Here is a 20547-nt window from a genome sequence, read left to right as displayed (position 1 = left end):
TTAAGGACTCGAGCCACCCGAACAACTGCCTCTTTGAACTGCTGCCGTCAGGCAAGCGATACCGGAGTCTTATGGCGAGCACAGAAAGACTCAGAAGGAGCTTCTATCCCCAGGCCATCAGGCTGCTAAACGAACAATAATCGCTAAACGAACAATAATCACTATGCAACAACCATCAAATGCACACAGCACACACACCCACACGCACACACACACTCACTCAAACAAACAACACACTGCAGCACCCACTCTCCACACTTTAGATCACACAAACACACTTACACTTTATATTTATTGATAAAGGATTTGCACTACAACTCGTACACCTACTGTGAATTGTACCTAAACTGCACCTTGTCCATTTATGCCTTGCACTATATAGTATTGTATATTAGTACACTGCACAGTATTGTATATTGTATGGTAACTACGTCTACGAACATTGTACATATGTCTAAACTGAACACTGTGACCTCTTTTTTTTTTTTTTTTTTTTTTTTTTTTTTTCTTCTAATTTTTACTATGTTTTTATTTCATACTTATCTTGTCATGCACAGTCTCTGGAGCGCAACAGTAAGAAGCATTTTGTACAAAAGTATTCTGTACTTCTGTATGACAACTATTAAAGAAACTTGAAACTTGAAACTTGTCATAGGGGTGTGCAAAACAGTCGACTTACAAAAAAGAACCTGTGGGAGGATTTCAACAAGATAAATGCGACAACAGTGCAAAATATTTCACTATAATATTTCAAAGTGAAGTAAAAAAAAATATATATATATATATATTTTTTTTAATGCTGCCCCCTGTGCCAATGAAAATGCCCCTGCGTGCCTATGCGGGCACGCGTGCCTAGGGTTGCCTACCCCTGGTGTAGTGTATCTTGTAGACCAGGCCCATTGATCTAACCGGTCCTGTTAACACCTGAATGCTATCATGTCGTAAATACAACTTGGCCACGTCACGATACATTTTGAAGGCATTGTTCCAGGGATATTATTCTCTCCTGTTATATTAATGCTAACATGAAGGATTTCATTGACTGTGTCTCTGTGGTGTATATTTGTCCCTGTGGTGTCTCTGTGTCTCTTTGTCTCTTTGTGTCTCTGAGTCTCTGTGTTGTCCCTGTGGTGTCTCTGTCCACTAGGACCCGTGTGGTGTCCCCCATTGTGGACGTGATAGACTGGCAAACCTTCCAGTATACTCCCACCCAGTGGCCAGTCAGGGGAGTGTTTGACTGGAGACTGGACTTCCACTGGGAATCAAACCCTCAACCGCAACAGAATAAGAACGACCAAGACAACTCGTCTGTCCGGCCCATCCGGTAAATATATAATAATAATAATAATAATAATAATAATAATAATAATAATAATAATAATAATAATAATAATAATAATAATAATAATAATAATAATAATAATAATAATAATAATAATAATAATAATAATAATAATAATAATAATATAATAATAATATAAATATACACCTGTTTCAGACTGAACTGAATTGACAGTTCATATACAATCAAGACAACCCGGACATACATCCACAATCAAATGGCCCCCTCTTTGAATGTCTTGTAAAATTCTTTCTTGTAGGAGTCCGGCCTTAGGGGGCGGAGTCCTGGCCATTGACAGACACTTCTTCCAGAGTGTGGGAGCCTATGACCCGGGAATGCTGCTGTGGGGGGCGGAACAGACTGAACTGTCAATCAGGGTAAAAAAAAGTTGTGACTATCCTGGCAGTAATGCAGTTCAGCGTTCCAGTGGGGGTGAACTAGCTGTGTAGATAGGAACTGCCCCCTCTAGCTGTGTAGAGAGGAACTGCCCCCTCAAGATGTGTAGATAGGAACTTCCCCCTCTAGCTGTGTAGATAGGAACTGCCCCTTCTAGTTGTGTAGATAGGAACTGCCCCTTCTAGTTGTGTAGAAAGGAACAGCCCCCTCTAGCTGTGTAGAGAGGAACTGCCCCCTCTAGCTGTGTAGAGAGGAACAGCCCCCTCTAGCTGTGTAGAGAGGAACTGCCCCCTCTAGCTGTGTAGAGTGGAACTGCTCCCTCTAGCTGTGTAGAGAGGAACAGCCCCCTCTAGCGGTGTTGATAGGAACTGCCCCCTCTAGCTTTAATCACATTGACTTCATAGCATGATGCTATCATTTGCACTCAGTCTTAATACAATAATGTGATAATGTGTACTTGTGGTGCCTGCTGGCCATGAGTGGTATTGTCACAGTGTTTTCAATACATTTCCCAGGGCTTCGCTCTGTCACATCTGTGTTGTTGTTGTTCTTTTGCATGCAGACATTCTGCAGAGATAATTGTATGTTTCTTGCTGAGGTGGCTGCACATTTTCTTTTCCATTGTTTCAAAAACGACCTGCGTTCTATGCACATCGCATTCCTTCTGGACATGGAATGTTCTCACTTGCTGTAAAGTAACGTACATAACGTCACGGACACGTTACCTTTGGAATGTTTCACTGGAATGAGTCGGCCGACCTTCCGCGAGTCACCTACCCTCTGGAAACGTCCATGAAACATTTTTGGAATGTTGCGTAGAGACGTGGTGTCTTTCCAGTTCACAATAAGAGATAAGATAAGATAAGATATTCCTTTATTGATCCCCTTGAGGAAATTCAGGCATTATAGCAGCATGGGGAGGGGAGGTACAGGTAGTAGAAGACACACAGGTACAGGTCACAGAATTATAGTACAGTGGATAAGTAAAAATAGAATAAAAAGGCAGTGTAAACAATATAACAATATAATTAACTCTGGACATGCGCATTATGGGCAACAAGGTGCGAGATGAGGGTATGTATGCCCTCTCAGTTGTATTTTCCCTACAATAAATATAGTTACAATATATAATCTAATAATCTAAATCTAATCTAATATATAATCTAAAAAAAACTAAATGCTTTTTTTTTTTTTTTTATCATTTTTTATTATTATTCACATGAAACAAAACACATTAAACACAATCACAATACATAGAACTTCACAAGAAAATAACAAAAACAATAATAATACAGAATAACAATTTATACAGACAAAGAGAAAAGAAAACAGAGTTCAACCTTCTAATTTCTAAATCCAAGGGGTACTATCTAATAAATGGTCTTTCCCAGTGTTCAGCCCCGATTCCCGGCCGTGTGACCTTATATTAATAAAACGTACATCTCCAATTCACCACAAGGACCACTTTTTGAGAACACGACCCGAAAACAGAGCAATGAACCTTCATGAAAAAACAAAAACCTGTAGAGGTGTTCCATAGACTCACAGAGACCGTGTAAAAGTGACCAAACAGTGAAGAAATAGTTAAATAGCTTCCCCCCCATTAAATCCCCAGCTAAACTCAAGAGGACAAGACAAAAGACAAGACAGACAAAACATTTCCTCCTCCCCCTCCCCAGAGACCGCCGGACCCCCCCGATCAAGCACCCCAACCCCGCTCAGCCGCACACGGCGGTCCTTACCTTCTCAGCTGCTGCGAACCACAGGTCAATGCCAGCCTGTCCTACCCCAATCACCCGCGCCGTGGATATCTCAAGATAAATCACATCCAATAGTGTTAGGGACCAGTTAATCACTGTAAGCTTCTCAGGCTCCTTCCATCTCATTGCTATTAGCTTCTTCGCTGCTGTGACACCCGCTAGGACAACCCTTTTTAGTTGAACGGACGCAGGTAGTGTCGTTATATCGTTCAGGAGTAGCGTAACAGCTGTGAATGGGATAGTTAAGCCACACAGGTCTGAAAGTTTGTCCGTTATTGACCTCCAGAAGCGGGCCACTGGTGGGCAATCCCAATACATATGCATATAAGAGCCAGTGGCCTTTTGAGAGCACAAAGTGCACCGAGAGTCGGTTATCAGTCCCATAGCAAATAGCTTCCTAGGTGTAAGATAGGTCCTATGAATATAATTAAAATTAATTTGCTGGTGATTGGGGTTGCGGGAAGATAATGCCACATTTGCCCAAACATCATCCCAGTCAAACTCGGGGTCCAACTCCGGGATATCCACACGCCAGATTGTATCCAATGATACATTTTTATACGTGGATTGAATTAAGAGCGTATAAAAGTCTGAGACAAACCCTCTGGATGTCGTCCTGTCCACTATGAGCCTGAGGAAGGGGTGTGGGTGCAAAGCTTGAGCCCACGGCACGCCATGCGCCCTCAGCGCTGACCTTAGTTGAAGGTAAAGAAAGAAGGACTCGCCGGGAAGATCATAAAATTCTCTTAAGTCCTGAAACGCACGGAGGCCGTTCTTATCATAAATATCCTCCAGAGTATGCACTCCCCTCCTTTGCCATTGAGGAATATTAACCGGCTTGTGCCCAACAAGTAATTGCTGGTTATTAAAAATTGGAGAGTCCAGGTGCCATGGGCATTTAACCCCACACGACCTCTGTACATTACGCCACGTTTGGATCACGTGAGTTATGATCGGTCCATACCTCAGCCGGCATTTCGAAATAGAGACAGTGGAGTACACTACATCCTGCAATCTTAGCGGTGAGACCGCCGCCGCTTCTAAGGAGCGCCACAATACAGCCTCTACAGGGTCTAGCCAGCACATCAGAGGTCTCAGTGAAAAGGACCAGAAATAAAGCTTAAAATCAGGGATTGCGAGGCCCCCATCTTGTTTTCTACGTTGAGTAGTAGCCCTTTTGGGCGGCTACGTGGCGTAGTGGGCAAGGCGCTCGCCACGAAATCTGGAGACGCTGGGCTTGCCTGTTCGAGCCCAGCGCTCCACATTTGCTTTCAGTTTAGCTGGTCGTCCGTACTAATACACATTGGCCGTATTAGGGGGTGGGAAACTGATGGGTGGGGATCGGGCGCTGTGGACAGCGACTCCTACAGGTCGGTTGGTGCGCCTGCGCAGTAGAATCAGGAAGTGTCGGGGGCAGCGTGAGCCTCCCACACGTTACTCCTCGCCACTGCTAACCAAGATGGCGCCGCTACGACCGGCTGCCTGTCTGTGCGCTCCGTCGAGACTGTGCATACTTTTGTTAATATTTATAGTTTTAAGAGTTTTGTCTGTACCAACAGTAGGTGCATTTAATGTGTATGACCGTCAGTCACTTATAGACATTGGATTACGGGAAACTTACCGACTGGATTACTCTCTGGATCAGCTCTCTGAACCGCAACAATGGCCTGTTGAGATCTTGAGGACATCAGGACCGGATCTCGCCCCCAGGGACAAAGGACCCAGACGGCGAGGAAAGAGAGCTGGAGTCCGTAACAGGCTGAGAACCAGGCGGCACAGGACACCACTACCCAGTATATTGCTAGCCAATGTACAATCAATAGACAATAAACTAGACGACATCCGAGCAAGGATTCAATTCCAGAGAGACGTTAGGGACTGTAACGTTCTCTGCTTCATCGAGACGTGGCTGGCGCCAGAAGTCCCAGACCACGCCATCCAACCGGCCGATCACTTCTTCATTCACCGCAAGGATAGAACAGCAGAATCCGGCAAACAGCGTGGAGGTGGAATAGCCTTCATGTTGAACAACAATTGGAGCGATCCAGGCAACGTGAAGGAACTATCGAGCCACTGCTGCCCAGACCTGGAATATATAACCATCAAGTGTCGTCCTTTCTTCCTCCCGAGGGAGTTAACGGCGATCATCCTGATCGGAGTGTATATTCCACTGCAAGCCAGGAACAACGTCGCGCTCTCCAGACTCCACGACGAGGTAAATAGAATACAAGCGGCGAACGTTAACACCTGACTTCTATCAGCATGTGACTTGCAACACCAGAGGCGGTAACATCCTAGATCACTGTTACACGCAATTTAAAGGTGGCTACAAGGCTCATTCTGATAGTGGCTTTGGTAAATCAGATCACGCGTCAATCTTTCTTTCACCAATGTACAAACAGAGAATCAAAAGTACTCCTGTAGTCTCGCGAGAGGTGCAGAAATGGGATTTGACGTCAGAGGAGACTCTCCGGTCTGCGTTTCACTGCAAAGACTGGAATGTGTTCCGCGACACAGATAACATTAATGTCTACACGGAAACAGTGCTGAACTATGTTTGTACTATGGTGGAAGAAACAATCCCCACTACCAAAATGAGAGTTTACCCAAATCAAAAACCCTGGGTAGACAAATCCGTCCGTGAAGCTCTGAGAGAGCGCACCAAAGCATACAACGACGGCCTAGTGGCAGGCAACATGAATGACCACAAGGTGGCGCGATACAACGTAAGGAGGACAGTGTCAGAGGCCAAACGGCGCTACAGGGATAAAATTGAACTCCAGTTTGAACAAGCTGACTCTAGAGCTATGTGGCAGGGGCTCAAAACGATGACAGACTACAAAGGCGCCTCCCTCAAACTGAACAGTGACATCTCCTTAGCAAATGACCTCAATACCTTCTATGCGAGGTTTGATGCATGCTGGTAATAACAACACCAGCTCACAAGCTACGGCAATGGGGGGGGGGGGGGTCGGCTGCTGATGGGGGCGCAGTGTTCAGGGTAACAGAGCATGAGGTGAGGCGGACCTTTAAAAAAGTGAATATCAGGAAGGCAGCAGGTCCGGACGGCATCCCCGGCCGCGTCCTAAAAGTCTGTGCCGACCAACTGGCCCCAGTATTCACTGACATCTTCAACCTGTCCTTAGAACAGGCTGTCATCCCCACCTGCCTGAAGAAGTCCACTATTATCCCTGTACCCAAAAAATCCAAGCCTGCTTGCCTCAACGACTACCGCCCTGTAGCTCTCACCTCCATAGCCATGAAGTGCTTTGAGAAGCTAGTAAAGGGCTACATCTGCTCCTCCCTCCCCATCAACATGGACCCCCTGCAATTTGCATACCGCCCCAACAGGTCCACGGAGGACGCCATAGCCCATGTGCTGCACACAGCAGCATCACACCTGGACAAGAGGCAGGGGAACTATGTGAGAATGCTATTCATCGACTACAGCTCGGCATTCAATACCATAGTCCCCTCCATACTCATAGCCAAGCTCAGGGACCTGGGCTTGAACTATGACCTCTGCCAGTGGGTCTTGGACTTCCTGACTGGCAGACCCCAGGTGGTGAGAGCAGGCAAATGCACCTCCTCATCCATCACCCTCAACATAGGGGCCCCCCAGGGCTGTGTTCTGAGTCCCCTCCTCTACTCCCTGTACACACACGACTGTGTGGCTCAGCGGAGTAGCAATACAATCATCAAATTTGCTGACGACACAGTGGTGGTGGGCCTGATCTCTGCCAACGACGAGAGGGCCTACCTGGAAGAGGTCAAGGTCCTGGCGGGATGGTGCCAGGAAAACAGCCTCTCCCTGAACGTCAGCAAAACAAAGGAGATGATTGTGGACTTCAGGAGGTCGGAGTCAAGGACTACAGCCCCCTCAGCATCGACGGGGCACCGGTTGAGAGAGTCAACAGCTTTAAGTACCTCGGAGCCTACATATCCGAGGACTTGACATGGACCACACACATTGACAGTGTTGTGAAGAAGGCACGACAACGCCTCTACTTCCTCAGGCGCCTAAGGAAGTTCCAAGTCAGTCAGAAGATCCTTAAGAACTTCTACTCATGTACAATAGAGAGCATCTTGACCGGCAACATCACCTCCTGGTTTGGGAATAGCACTGTACAAGACCGAAGCAGACTACAAAGAGTGACACGTTCAGCCGAACGCACAATTGGAGGGGGGCTCCCCACCCTCCAGAACATTTACAACAAGCGTTGCAAGGGCAAGGCTAAGAGAATCATTAAAGACTCCAGTCACCCGAACAACTGCCTCTTTGAACTGCTGCGGTCAGGCAAGCGATACCGGAGTCTCAAGGCGAGCACAGAAAGACTCAGAAGAAGCTTCTATCCCCAGGCCATCAGGCTGCTAAACGAACAATGAATGAACACTACACAACAAGAACCACCATAGATCCTCCTCTACACAACAACAACCACCAAACGCACACACATCCACACGCACACACTCACTTTAAACAAACACACTGTAGCACCCACTCCACACACTTTATAGCACACACCCACTTTAAACAAACACACTGTAGCACCCACTCCCCACACTTTATATTTATTGATGAAGGATTGCACTACAACTCGTACACCTTACTGTAAATTGTACCTAAATTGTACCTCATCCCATTTCTGCTTTGCACTATATAGTACTGTACATTAGTACACTGCATAGTATTGTATATTATATGGTAACTCAGAACATTGTACATATGTCTATACCGAACACTGTGACCTCATTTTCTTCTTCTAAACTACATGCTATACTATGTTATTTGATACTATCTTGTCTAGCACAGTCTCTGGAGCGTAACAGTAAGAAGCATTTTGTATGAAAGTATTCTGTACTTCTGTATGACAACTATTAAAGAAACTTGAAACTTGAAACTTGAAACACTGAGAGATCGAGCTGCGCAGGTGAAAAGATGCGACTGCTGTTACCTCAAGTACCGGAGGGGACTTGTGCTATGTATGACTTAGTCCACATTGCAGCCGGCTTGTGGGAGGCAAGAAACAGCCTTCGTGACAGGGGAGGGTTGAATTGGATGATACGAAATTGGGATGGGAGAAAATATAGAAAATGGGAGAAAAAGTGGATCAAAACAAAAAAAGAGTAGTAGCCCTTTTGATTCTCGGGCGTTTGTTATTCCAGATAAACTTAGATACCATCGATTGTACCTTGCGCCAGTGGTCTATTGGAGGGGGCAAGGGGAGCATTGAGCTAACAAAATTTATCCTAGGCAGGACGTTCATTTTGATTATGGAAGCCCGGGCTTGTAAGGAGTTAGGAAGGGGCGACCACCTGTCTAGATCCTGGCGTATTTTATCATAAGTACCCGTGAAGTTGTACTTAGTAGTTTGGTTCAGCGTGGGGAATATCTCTATGCCCAAGTATTTAAAATGTTCTACTATGGGGATATCAGCTGGTAGTCGTACCGCCTTGGCCAGCTCATTAAGAGGTAGGCAGGCTGATTTGTTCCAGTTAATCTTAAAGCCTGACATTTTACCAAAGTCGTCGATTATTCTCAATAATTTTGTGGCCGACCGGGAGGGGTCGTCCATGAAAATCAGCAGGTCATCCGCATAGAGAGCAATTTTGTGTGGAGTATTATTGACCATTATGGGGACGATGTCCTCCGATTGCCTAATAAATTGGGCCAAAGGTTCGAGGGAAAGCGCGAACAGTCCTGGGCTCAGAGGACAACCCTGTCTAGAAGATCTGGAGACTGGAAAGAGTGTGGAACAGTTTTTGCCTGTCAGTATCATCGCAGACGGCGAGGCATACAGGACTTTAATCATATGAATAAAACTCTTCCCAAGACCCATGACCTCAAGGACCTTCCACAGGTATGACCACTCAAGTCTGTCAAACGCCTTCATGGCATCCAAAGACAGAACTGTGGACGGAGTTGTATTGTCTTTACTGTTATCGATTACATGCAACAGCCTCCTAAGATTATCTGTAGCCAGACGCCCCGGGATAAAACCAGTTTGATCGCAGTGTACCAATACCGTCATACATCTCTGCAGGCGGCGGGCCAGCACCTTGGCAAACACTTTTAAATCGGCCCCGAGAAGACTCAAGGGCCTATAGCTACCACAATCATTGGGATCTTTGTCCTTCTTGAGAAGTAAGGAAATCAACGCCATGTTGACATCTCTTGAGAACTCCCCTTGCTCGATAGCATAATTGATCATATCGAGCATCAATGGAAAGCTAAATACACCTCGGGTGGAATACCATCCCAGCCTGGTGCCTTGCCCCTCTGCATTTCAGCAATCGTCTCCCTCAACTCCATAAGAGTGATCGGTTTCCCCAGTTCCTTGGCCTCTTCCTCAGAAATGTGGGGTATCTCAAGCCCGCCAAAGAACGATTCAAATTTAGAGTCGTCGAGATTAATCTCTGAGCTATATAACTGCGAGTAAAACTCTTTAAAAGTGTCGTTGATCCTTTTCGAATCAGTAGTGATTGTACCCTGTCGCGTCTTGATCGAGGGGATATCCGAGAAATGATCATTCGAGCGTATTTTCATTGCCAATAGATGGCTAGGCCTGGAGCCGTGAAAGTAGTAATTTTGCCTTGTCCTATGTATCAAGAACTCAGACTGTTGTTTAAGTATGGAGTTTATTTCCTTCTTGACTATCTTACGTTGTGTGTTTAGTCGATCACTATAGTTAGTTTGCAAAGATGCGTATAGATCCGCATATAATGTTTCTAGTCCTTCTAGTTTTTTTGACCGGGATTTACGTAAGTTGGAGGCGAAAAGTGTGACATGACCCCTGATAAATCCTTTCAATGCGTTCCATAGGACCCTGGGGTCATCGACCGTGCCAACATTGATCTGCAAGAATTCAGCTAGTTTACTCCTGAACTCAGAGCAGAAATCATCAAATCAAAAAAACAATAACAATATTTGCTATATATATATCCAGTAAAATTATTAGTTACCTGAAATTATTCAGTTTTTTGGGGGGGGGGGGGGGAAACCCTGCATATATCGGTATCGGTTGATATCGGTTGATATCGGTATCGGAAATTAAGAGTTGGACAATATCGGAATATCGGTATCGGTAAAAAAGCCAATATCGAGCATCCCTAGTTAAAACGCCACCTGGGAGCTCTCGTGGAGAGCCTGCCAAAGGTTGCCATAAGGAAAATCCCCTTGTGGTCCGAGAGAGCCAGGGGAACCAATGAGACGTCGAAACTATCAAACAAATTAGGGGATGCGAATGCATAGTCTATTCGAGAGAAGGTTTTGTGTCTGGCAGACAGGTGAGAGTAATCCTTGAGGGTGGGATTGGATAAGCGCCATAGGTCTGCGAGCCCAGTGTCCTGGGCCCACATCCTGAGGGCCTTAGAGGACCGTTTTTGGTCGCTTGTTTCAGAGGATCCGGACCTATCCATCTCCGCATCCCAGCATGCATTAAAATCGCCACCCACAATGAGAGCGTATCCAGTAAGTTCCAACATATTCTTCGTGATTGTATTATAGAACGCTGAATCAAATGTGTTAGGGGCATACAATGCTATTATTGCCATCTTCCTATGAGAGAACTCAACTTTTGCTATAGTAATCCTTCCCTCCGTGTCCGACCACACATCCAGGACTTTGATATCAAGGTTACGTCTTGTAACTATGACGACTCCTTTCGTCTTATCATCGGCTGAGGATGAGGAGATAACGTGATATTGTCGATTTGCTAGCCTTGACACATCACCCACCAATAAATGCGTCTCACTAAGGAGAGCAATGTCAATATTTCTTCTCTTCAATAACCAAAGGACACTGGCACGCTTGTGTGGGGCGTTAAGACCTCCTGCGTTCCAAATTAAGATATTCAGTTTAGCCATGGTCGAGTTTGTCTAAATGCGTAGAGAACATACCAGTGCAGCCAGGCTGAGTACAGAGGCGCTGATCCAGGCGGGCCCAGACGGTCAATCCCAGGAGTTCAGAGGAGGAACAATTACACTAGGGATGCTCGATATTGGCTTTTTTACCGATACCGATATTCCGATATTGTCCAACTCTTAATTTCCGATACCGATATCAACCGATATCAACCGATACCGATATATGCAGGGTTTCCCACCCCAAAAAACGGAATAATTTCAGGTAACTAATCATTTCACTGGTTATATATATAACAAATATTGTTATTGTTTTTTTCTTTTTTTAAACCGATACCGATATTTTCCGATATCACATTTTACTGCCGATATCGGCCGATAATATCTGTTGGCCGATAATATCGGACATCCCTAAATTACACACATATAAGACAACAGCACATAAAACACATAAAAATACCACCCCAGTTACAACCCCCCCTCCTTCTACTCTAAACCCTAACCCACCCGTCCTATTATAAGCCCTCCTACACCCACTCTCCAATCCCCACCCTATGCCCCATCCACTAAGGATGGTCATCTTCCTATCATTTCCCACTAGAGTCATGGATCCAATAAGACGCTCCACACTCCGACCCCCCTCTAGATAAACCCCTGATTAAACCCCCACTAGTCCAATAAACACAAATAATAATAAAAATAAAATTCAATAAAGATATCGGTCGAAAACCACCTGAGCCTATGAGATAACCATAATGGAAAAAATTGTCATTATTATATAATAACTCAACATCACACCTGCAACCATCTATTTCCGAGTCTGCGCTTCAACGTCGCAATGTTATAGCACAAATGGATAAAGGAAAATTCAAAACAAAATTAAATTAAAGCATACCAGCCGATAGTCTAAGGCAGGATCGGGTCACAGGTAAATTGTGCAAAATTGTGCAAACAGATGTAATTTAAACAACGACAATAATAAGAAAGGGAAAAAAAGGGGGTTATGGTCAAAGTGCACACCTGTAACAGTCCCTCTGATCAGGCACAACGGCTGAAATGACATAACCTATGTAAGAATAGAATTAAACACATTCATTAATCCGGGGATGGTAATAGGCAATACCTGACACAACCTGTTATCATATCATATATTGTTTCAATAAAGATATCGGTCGAAAACCACTGTGAGCCTTGGCCCTAACATGAGATAACTATAATGGAAAAAAAAAATAGTCATTATTATATAACAACTCAACATCACACCTGCAACCATCTATTTCCGAGTCTGCGCATCAACGTCGCAATGTTATAGTACAAATGGATAAAGGAAAATTCAAAACAAAATTAAATTAGAGCATACCAGCATATAGTCTAAGGTAGGATCGGGTTCCAGGTAAATTGTGCAAACAAATGTCATTTAAACAACGATAATAAGAAGAAGGGGAAAAGGGGGTTATGGTCAAAGTGCACATCTGTAACAGCCCCTCTGATCAGGCACCACGGCTGGAATGACATAACCTATGTAAGAATAGAATTAAACACATTCATTAACCCGGGGATGGTAAAAAGCAATACCTGACACAACCTGTTATCATATCTTGTTTATATATATATTCAACCGATCTTCTCCTACCGGAGCCCAAAGCTCAAAACAGCCTGGATATAAAAATAACAGCATACAAGAAGTTAGTTAAGGACCCGATCACTGTTGAATTGTGCGAGCCGATTACACTTAAACAGCAACAACAACCAAAGTGCGTAAATATTAACGGGTCTCGAATGTCTCAGCGCAGACGATAGACGCAGCCCGCTAGCTAGCCCGAGGCTAGCGCGTAAGCTAGTGATGAATCCGGATAGCACGTTAGTCTATTATGTACATTGTTCAGCTAGCTCGTTAGCTTCCAAAGAGGCGATACACAAGTACGACCATGAGGTCAGCTTTAGCAAGTAACAGAAGTCATTGGGAAGCCCCGCTAGTTAGATGGGCAGTGGGCAGTTAGCATGTCTGGGCATGACAACAAGTGTTTGTGAATAGCCGGCCCTAACAATGTATTCAGGCCCACATCGCCAAGTCACTCACCCGATATAGTTATCAAGCTACATTCTCGGGTATCCCCTCGAGATATTCCTTCGCTTTATCCAACGACCAAAATGAACGCCGACCATCGACCTTATCCAACACAGATAATTTCGCGGGAGCGAATAGCGTGGGCCTCAGGCCTAGTTTCCATAGCCTGGACAAGACCACTTTGTATTCGCCTCTCTGTGCTTGAACCTCCAGTGTAAAGTCTTCGAAAATGGCCACTTTGTGATCGCCAAGCCTCAGATTACCCCTTCTGTCACGAGCCGACCGCATGATGAGTTCCCTCTGCTGAAGCCTGTTCAGCTTGACGATGATGGGCCTCGGCTCTTTGTTCACACCAGGAGTGGACCTGCCCGCTCTGTAGGCCGACTCACAGACGGGAGGCGAGGGGAGGACGTCATTTCCCAGTATTTTTTGCAGCAATTCCGGCATGGTCTCAGAGAGACGGCCTTCCCCGCTGCCCTCCGGTACTCCAACAATCCTGATGTTGTAGCGTCTCTCCCGGGACTGTATTTCCTCAATTACCGACTGTAGTTTGGTAACTTCAGCCTGCCTAGCCAGCAGGGAGGACTCGAGATCCACCATCTTCTCGCCCTGTAATGATACCTCCGGCGCAGCTAGCTCAATAGCATTAGCCAAGGAGACAGCGTGCAGCGACTCCATCTTGTCTATCAGCGGGACAACCGCCAGCCTTATTTCCTCTGATATCTCTCGATGAAGGTTGACACAAAAATCCGCCAGCACTTTCTTTTGTGCTTCAGCGAAGCGTGTCTCAGACTCTGCATGTAGCTTGGTCATGACCAAGAGCACAGCTTCGCTTATCTCACCGACACCGGGCGATGGTGCGGCCAGGCCCGGCGGTGGTTTGCTGGTTGGGGCGCTCATGGATCTGGTTTCCACCACCGACATCGCAGAAAGTCGAAAAAAGTCGACGACAGTATTTGAAACACGACGACTTAGCAAGCAGACAAAAAACAAATAAAAATAAAATAAAGACTAATGGGGAGAAACGTATATTCTGCACGGTAGAAGGGAGCTCATGTGAAACACGTCTACTCCATGATCGCTCAGCTCCGCCCCCCAAAAAAACTAAATGCTAAAATGCTAAATGCTAAATATATGCAATATATAATCTAATAATCCAATAATCTAAATGACGTGTGACGTGTGTAGAGTAGAATAGAAGTACTTTATTGATCCCGAGGGAAATTCAGCACCACAGATCACTCACAATGAACATTCAGTTAGTCAAAAGTCAAAAATAAGAATAGGAATAAGAATAAGAATAGAAATCTAAATACACCGAGTGTGTGATGTGAGATGAGAGATGTGTGATGAAGATGAGAGATGAGAGATGTGAGATGAGAGATGTGAGATGAGAGATGTGAGATGAGAGATGAGAGATGTGAGATGAGAGATGTGAGATGAGAGATGAGAGATGTGAGATGAGAGATGTGTGATGAGATGAGAGATGTGTGATGAGAGATGTGAGATGAGAGATGTGAGATGAGAGATGTGTGATGAGATGAGAGATGTGTGATGAGAGATGAGAGATGTGAGATGAGAGATGTGTGATGAGATGAGAGATGAGAGATGAGAGATGAGAGATGAGAGATGTGAGATGAGAGATGAGAGATGAGAGATGAGAGATGTGAGATGAGAGATGAGAGATGTGAGATGAGAGATGTGAGATGAGAGATGAGAGATGTGAGATGAGAGATGAGAGATGAGAGATGAGAGATGAGAGATGAGAGATGTGAGATGAGAGATGAGAGATGAGAGATGTGAGATGAGAGATGTGAGATGAGAGATGAGAGATGAGAGATGTGTGATGTGTGATGAGAGATGTGAGATGAGAGATGAGAGATGTGTGATGAAAGATGTGAGATGTGAGATGAGAGATGTGTGATGAAAGATGTGAGATGAGAGATGTGTGATGTGAGATGAGAGATGTGAGATGAGAGATGAGAGATGAGAGATGAAAGATGTGTGATGAGAGATGAGAGATGAGAGATGTGTGATGAAGATGAGAGATGAGAGATGAAGATGAGAGATGAGAGATGAGAGATGTGAGATGAGAGATGAGAGATGAAAGATGTGTGATGAGAGATGAGAGATGAGAGATGTGAGATGAGAGATGAGAGATGAAAGATGTGTGATGAGAGATGAGAGATGAGAGATGAGAGATGTGAGATGAGAGATGAAAGATGTGTGATGAGAGATGTGAGATGAGAGATTAGAGATGAGAGATGTGAGATGTGAGATGAGAGATGAGAGATGAGAGATGTGAGATGAGAGATGAGAGATGAGAGATGAGAGATGAGAGATAAGAGATGTGTGATGAGAGATGTGAGATGTGAGATGTGAGATGAGAGATGAGAGATGTGAGATGCGAGATGAGAGATGTGTGATGAGAGATGAGAGATGTGAGATGAGAGATGAGAGATGAGAGATGTGAGATGCGAGATGAGAGATGTGTGATGCGAGATGAGAGATGAGAGATGAGAGATGTGTGATGAGAGATGAGAGATGAGAGATGTGAGATGCGAGATGAGAGATGAGAGATGAGAGATGAGAGATGTGAGATGAGAGATGAGAGATGAGAGATGTGTGATGAGAGATGAGAGATGTGTGATGAGAGATGAGAGATGTGTGATGAGAGATGAGAGATGTGAGATGAGAGATGTGTGATGAGAGATGAGAGATGTGTGATGAGAGATGTGAGATGAGAGATGAGAGATGTGAGATGAGAGATGTGAGATGAGAGATGAGAGATGAGAGATGAGAGATGTGAGATGAGAGATGAGAGATGTGAGATGAGAGATGAGAGATGTGAGATGAGAGATGAGAGATGTGTGATGAGAGATGTGAGATGTGTGATGTGCGATGTGAGATATGTGATGTGTGACACTGATGTGTGATGTCTATACTGTAGGGCTGTCCCCGACTAAGGATTTGGATGGTCGACTATGATTGGCCAAAATTTGCCGCTAGTCGACTATTGGTCGAAAAAAATATATATATATTTTTTTTTTAATTATTATAATTTTTTTTATCATCATTAGATGGGAGGCCGAAGGTCTCTAGAGGCTTCCGTTAATGAAATGATTGATCTGGTTAAACAGACTATATGTTATTGTAATATGAACTACATAATATACTATAATAACACATTTCCGTTTGTTGGCAACGGTTGTTGGGTCATATCTTTATGAAATTAATGTGTTGATAAGATAAAAACTACCTACGTTTGTGAAAAGGGGCGTTGCTGCGGAACCAATCAAAACGCGTTACAACGTCAGGTGACTTGATTTCTCCCAATGACATTCTTCAAGCCCTGGAACCAGGAAGTAAATATTGCTACTCGTCTCCGTTCACAATACTGGATAGCTCTGCATTCGGTAAGCTCTCAATTCATTACTATTACTATTGAAATGCATTTTTACTTAACTTTACAGCATTATTCAAACGTGATAGGAAGTTATGAGTCATCAGCAGTTTATATGTTGTCCGTTTTGACGTCCGTTTACACATTGGAAAATATTGTAGCCAGCTCACAAAGACTAACGTTACTAACGTTAGCATTTTAACTTTCTCAGATAGCAATCTAACATTACGATAGTGTAAATCAAACAACTCTAACCCAATACTAATAATAGTAACTTGTTTCACATTCTTGCTGTGTGTTACACTATGGTAATAGCGGTCTTTGTTGTTGCCTGTGACGTTAAAAATTTGACGTTGTCACAACCGTTACATGTACAAAATATACTGTCTCATAAATATACTCTTCCAATATATAAATATACATATAAATATATTGTTTTAGATGCTGTTGTCACTATGAATTACAAATGGGGGGCCCTGATGTAAACAAGACAAACGTCTTTCTATGGTCTGCATCCCCTTAACAATTGTGTGTATTGAGCTGTACTGTACTGTACCCATTCTGCAATCTGTTAATAACGTTTTCAATCAATCAACATTTATAACACAATAACAAGTGTGAAAATAACATGTTATTTATTTTAACAGTAACATGTATTACAAAAACATATTCCCTGTTGTCCCAAATTACTGCTCCTTAATGATGATGATTCTTTAGCTTGGCAGGAAGTACTGCTGAGAAAAAAAATTGGCACTTTGATGGCAAGCTCCACATTCTCTGCCCTTTAATCACTGGAAACAGTTATTAGCTGATGTTGTAACAATGGAGCTTTCTACAGCTAGATTAAATGGTGCAAACTATCAAACAATAGATAGCTGGAACCAACAATGTGCATTGTATGCCTGTACCTGTGCCTTCCAAAAAAGAAATAAAATATATGAAAAAAAGAAGATACAGTGTTCTGACAGTCCAAACACAGACACATGTCTGTACATGGTAGGTTGTTTGATTTGCATGTGCATCGCCCCTTCATGCATTGTGTTTTTTTTGCAGGAGCAGTATACAAGTTCCAGGATTGCGACTGGGGCTGGAGGAAATCTCGAAGAAATCTCTGGACTGCTGATCACCACATGGGAACTGTATTGAGAGGCATGAGCACAGTGAAGCAATAGTCGGGTGTCTGCTTCCTCCTGTATTGAGAACAGTGTTTGTAGTGGTAACACCTCCACCCCTGTGCCATCAGGGACTTCAACTGTGGCGGGTGGATTTACTGATCCCTCGAGAAAGTGCATTAACTTGGCTTTATCAGTTTTCACCATAGAACCATCCATGTTCGCTATAGCTGCAGGGAAGGGTCCCAGACTGTAGACTAAGTGACTAACATTTCCCCGATGTCAATCTTCCTGACTGTTCCCACCACTATAAGCCTGGCGAAGAGGTCTCGGTCTGCTTTCAGGGCCATCTCCTTGCCTCTCACCTTGGTAACACTTGATGTTGTTGTGTCCTTGAAGGTTTTGAGTTTCATCTTTTTTACAGGAGCATGGAAGTCCACCTCATCTGTTAGGAGACGTTGTTTAAAGAAATCGCCAAATGCCTTCTCACTGTACTAGTTACACATTACACACATACAAATGACAATAACACTATGTAACAACCATCAAATGCACTCACAGCACACACATCCACACGCACACACTCACTTTAAACAAACAACTCACTGCAGAACCCACTTTAGAACACCTAAACACACTTTATATTTATTGGCAAAGAATATGCACTACAACCCATACCTCATTACACCTTACTGTAAATTGTACCTCATCCCATTTCTGCATTGTACTGTATAGTATATTGTATTGTAACTCAGTTACTTTTCTACTCTGCATTGTACATTGTATGTATATATTGAACACTTGTCTACGTACTTGACTTCTATTTTTATCTAGCACAATCGCTGGAGCAAAACAGAAAGAAGCATTTTATATAAAAGTATTCTGTACTTCTGTATGACAACTAATAAAGAAACTTGAACATCAAAAAATCAACATTCTGTTCTCTATGCCAGGCTAGATCTGACCTTGACTCATGTTACAGGATTAATACACACTTTATACACAAATTGCATATAGCATTCTCTTTGGTAGCATTCATTCTGTGTTTATTGTGTCATACTGGGGAATAATATTAATATTATTATGTCCTATTGGGGACATCATTTTAAATTCTGAGCAATTCAATCGTTTTTTTTATAGACGTCTGACATTGATTGAAAACGGTTAACAGATTGCAGAATGGGTACAATACAGTACAGCTCAATACACACAATTGTTAAGGGGATGCAGACCAGAGAGAGACCAACAAAGTGAGGTATGTAATACATTTGAATCAAATTGTGGTCGGTTAGATCTAACGCTAATATCACGTTATCCATCTAATGGATAGCAAGCTCACCTGACGTCGGTATGGCTTGCGAAATACAATCTTATAGTAAGAAACAAAACACAAGTTGAACATAGTTTTGAACGTTTTATTACAATAGTATTTAGGTCGGACCGTCGGATAGATAGCGTTAATATCACGTTAATCATCTAAAGCTCATCTGTGACGTCGTTATGGTTAATACAGTGCGAAATACAATCTTATATAGTAACAAACAATACACTAATTGAACATAGTTTTGAACGTTTTATTACAATAGTATTTACTGTCTTATGTTGTGTGTAATCAGCTAGCGTTCCAGTCAGATGCATTCTCCGTTGTTCATGTTGACAATTTTGGGGTCCCGAAATCCCGTTTCTGTATCCTGATTGGTTTATCAGTTAGAGGTGTCCAAAGATATGCATGAGAAAACATTTAATTTAAATGTAAGATTACGAACACCGATGACCAACAGACGGCTGGCCAACAAACGTATTTTGACTCAACATAATAATTAGATATTACACACAAAGAATTGTGTAGTCTGCCAACATGGATCAATCAAGTTCACTTTAGACTGACTCGGCCTCCCATCTACATGGGGGGTGCTTAATGTCTGAAGTAGTCGACTGAAGGCTTATTGTCCTCTGCAAAAGCATGCAATTGGTCCACTGATGGATACATCTTGATATTTGTCTAGTCTAGTGTGTTCATTAGATGGGTGAATGTCACGACGGGGTTAGGTTGAATGCAATAATACAGAAAGGGAAGGAATGGAGGAGGCAGAGGCGAGGAGTGAAGCTTGGAGAAGGGTGTTTACTGTAGAATCCAGTGCAATACAAGGAGAATACAGAAACTAAATAACAAACTTCACAATACAAAAACAACAAACACTAAGACTTACTAGAGGGAGAACGGTGCGACACGACGTGGAGGAACAGGGGGTAACTGGAGGAATGTCGCCACAACGAAGGGGAGACAGACAGACACCTAAATACCCCGACTAATTAACAATTAAGAACACCTGGCCAACACAGAATCACAACAACACCTAGACAATAAGCAAAGAACAACTAAACACAACTAAACACAAAAGCAACTCCTAACAACCCAAAACAGTGCATGACATCACACCAGGGAAGGGAAAGACAATGACAGTACACACCATGACACCACATTAATCAAACTATTAATTATAGTTAACACAGTAGTCAGGATGTCCAGTGTACTGGAGCGCACCGATTGTTTGTCACCACTAGAGGGTGGTAGGGCGCCAATGTCAGGCCGAGGGCCAATG

The 20547-nt window shown here is 43.6% G+C and overlaps 1 protein-coding gene across 5 annotated transcripts in view; it reads left to right on the top strand.

Moving 5' to 3' along the window:
* The window catches only part of LOC311227199 (polypeptide N-acetylgalactosaminyltransferase 15-like), a 102119-nt gene that overhangs the window by 43326 nt on the left and 38246 nt on the right, over positions 1-20547 (top strand). For all 5 annotated transcript variants that reach the window (XM_084312759.1, XM_084312761.1, XM_084312760.1 and 2 more), the window contains 2 exons: positions 1148-1324; positions 1602-1719. In XM_084312759.1, the coding sequence (XP_084168885.1) occupies positions 1148-1324; positions 1602-1719 (295 nt within the window). The remainder of the gene's footprint in view (positions 1-1147; positions 1325-1601; positions 1720-20547) is intronic.

Source organism: Notolepis coatsorum, assembly GCF_963971535.1.
Source record: "Notolepis coatsorum genome assembly, chromosome: 4".
Taxonomy (NCBI): Eukaryota; Metazoa; Chordata; class Actinopteri; order Aulopiformes; family Paralepididae; genus Notolepis; species Notolepis coatsorum.
This window is presented reverse-complemented; position numbering and strand designations above follow the sequence as displayed.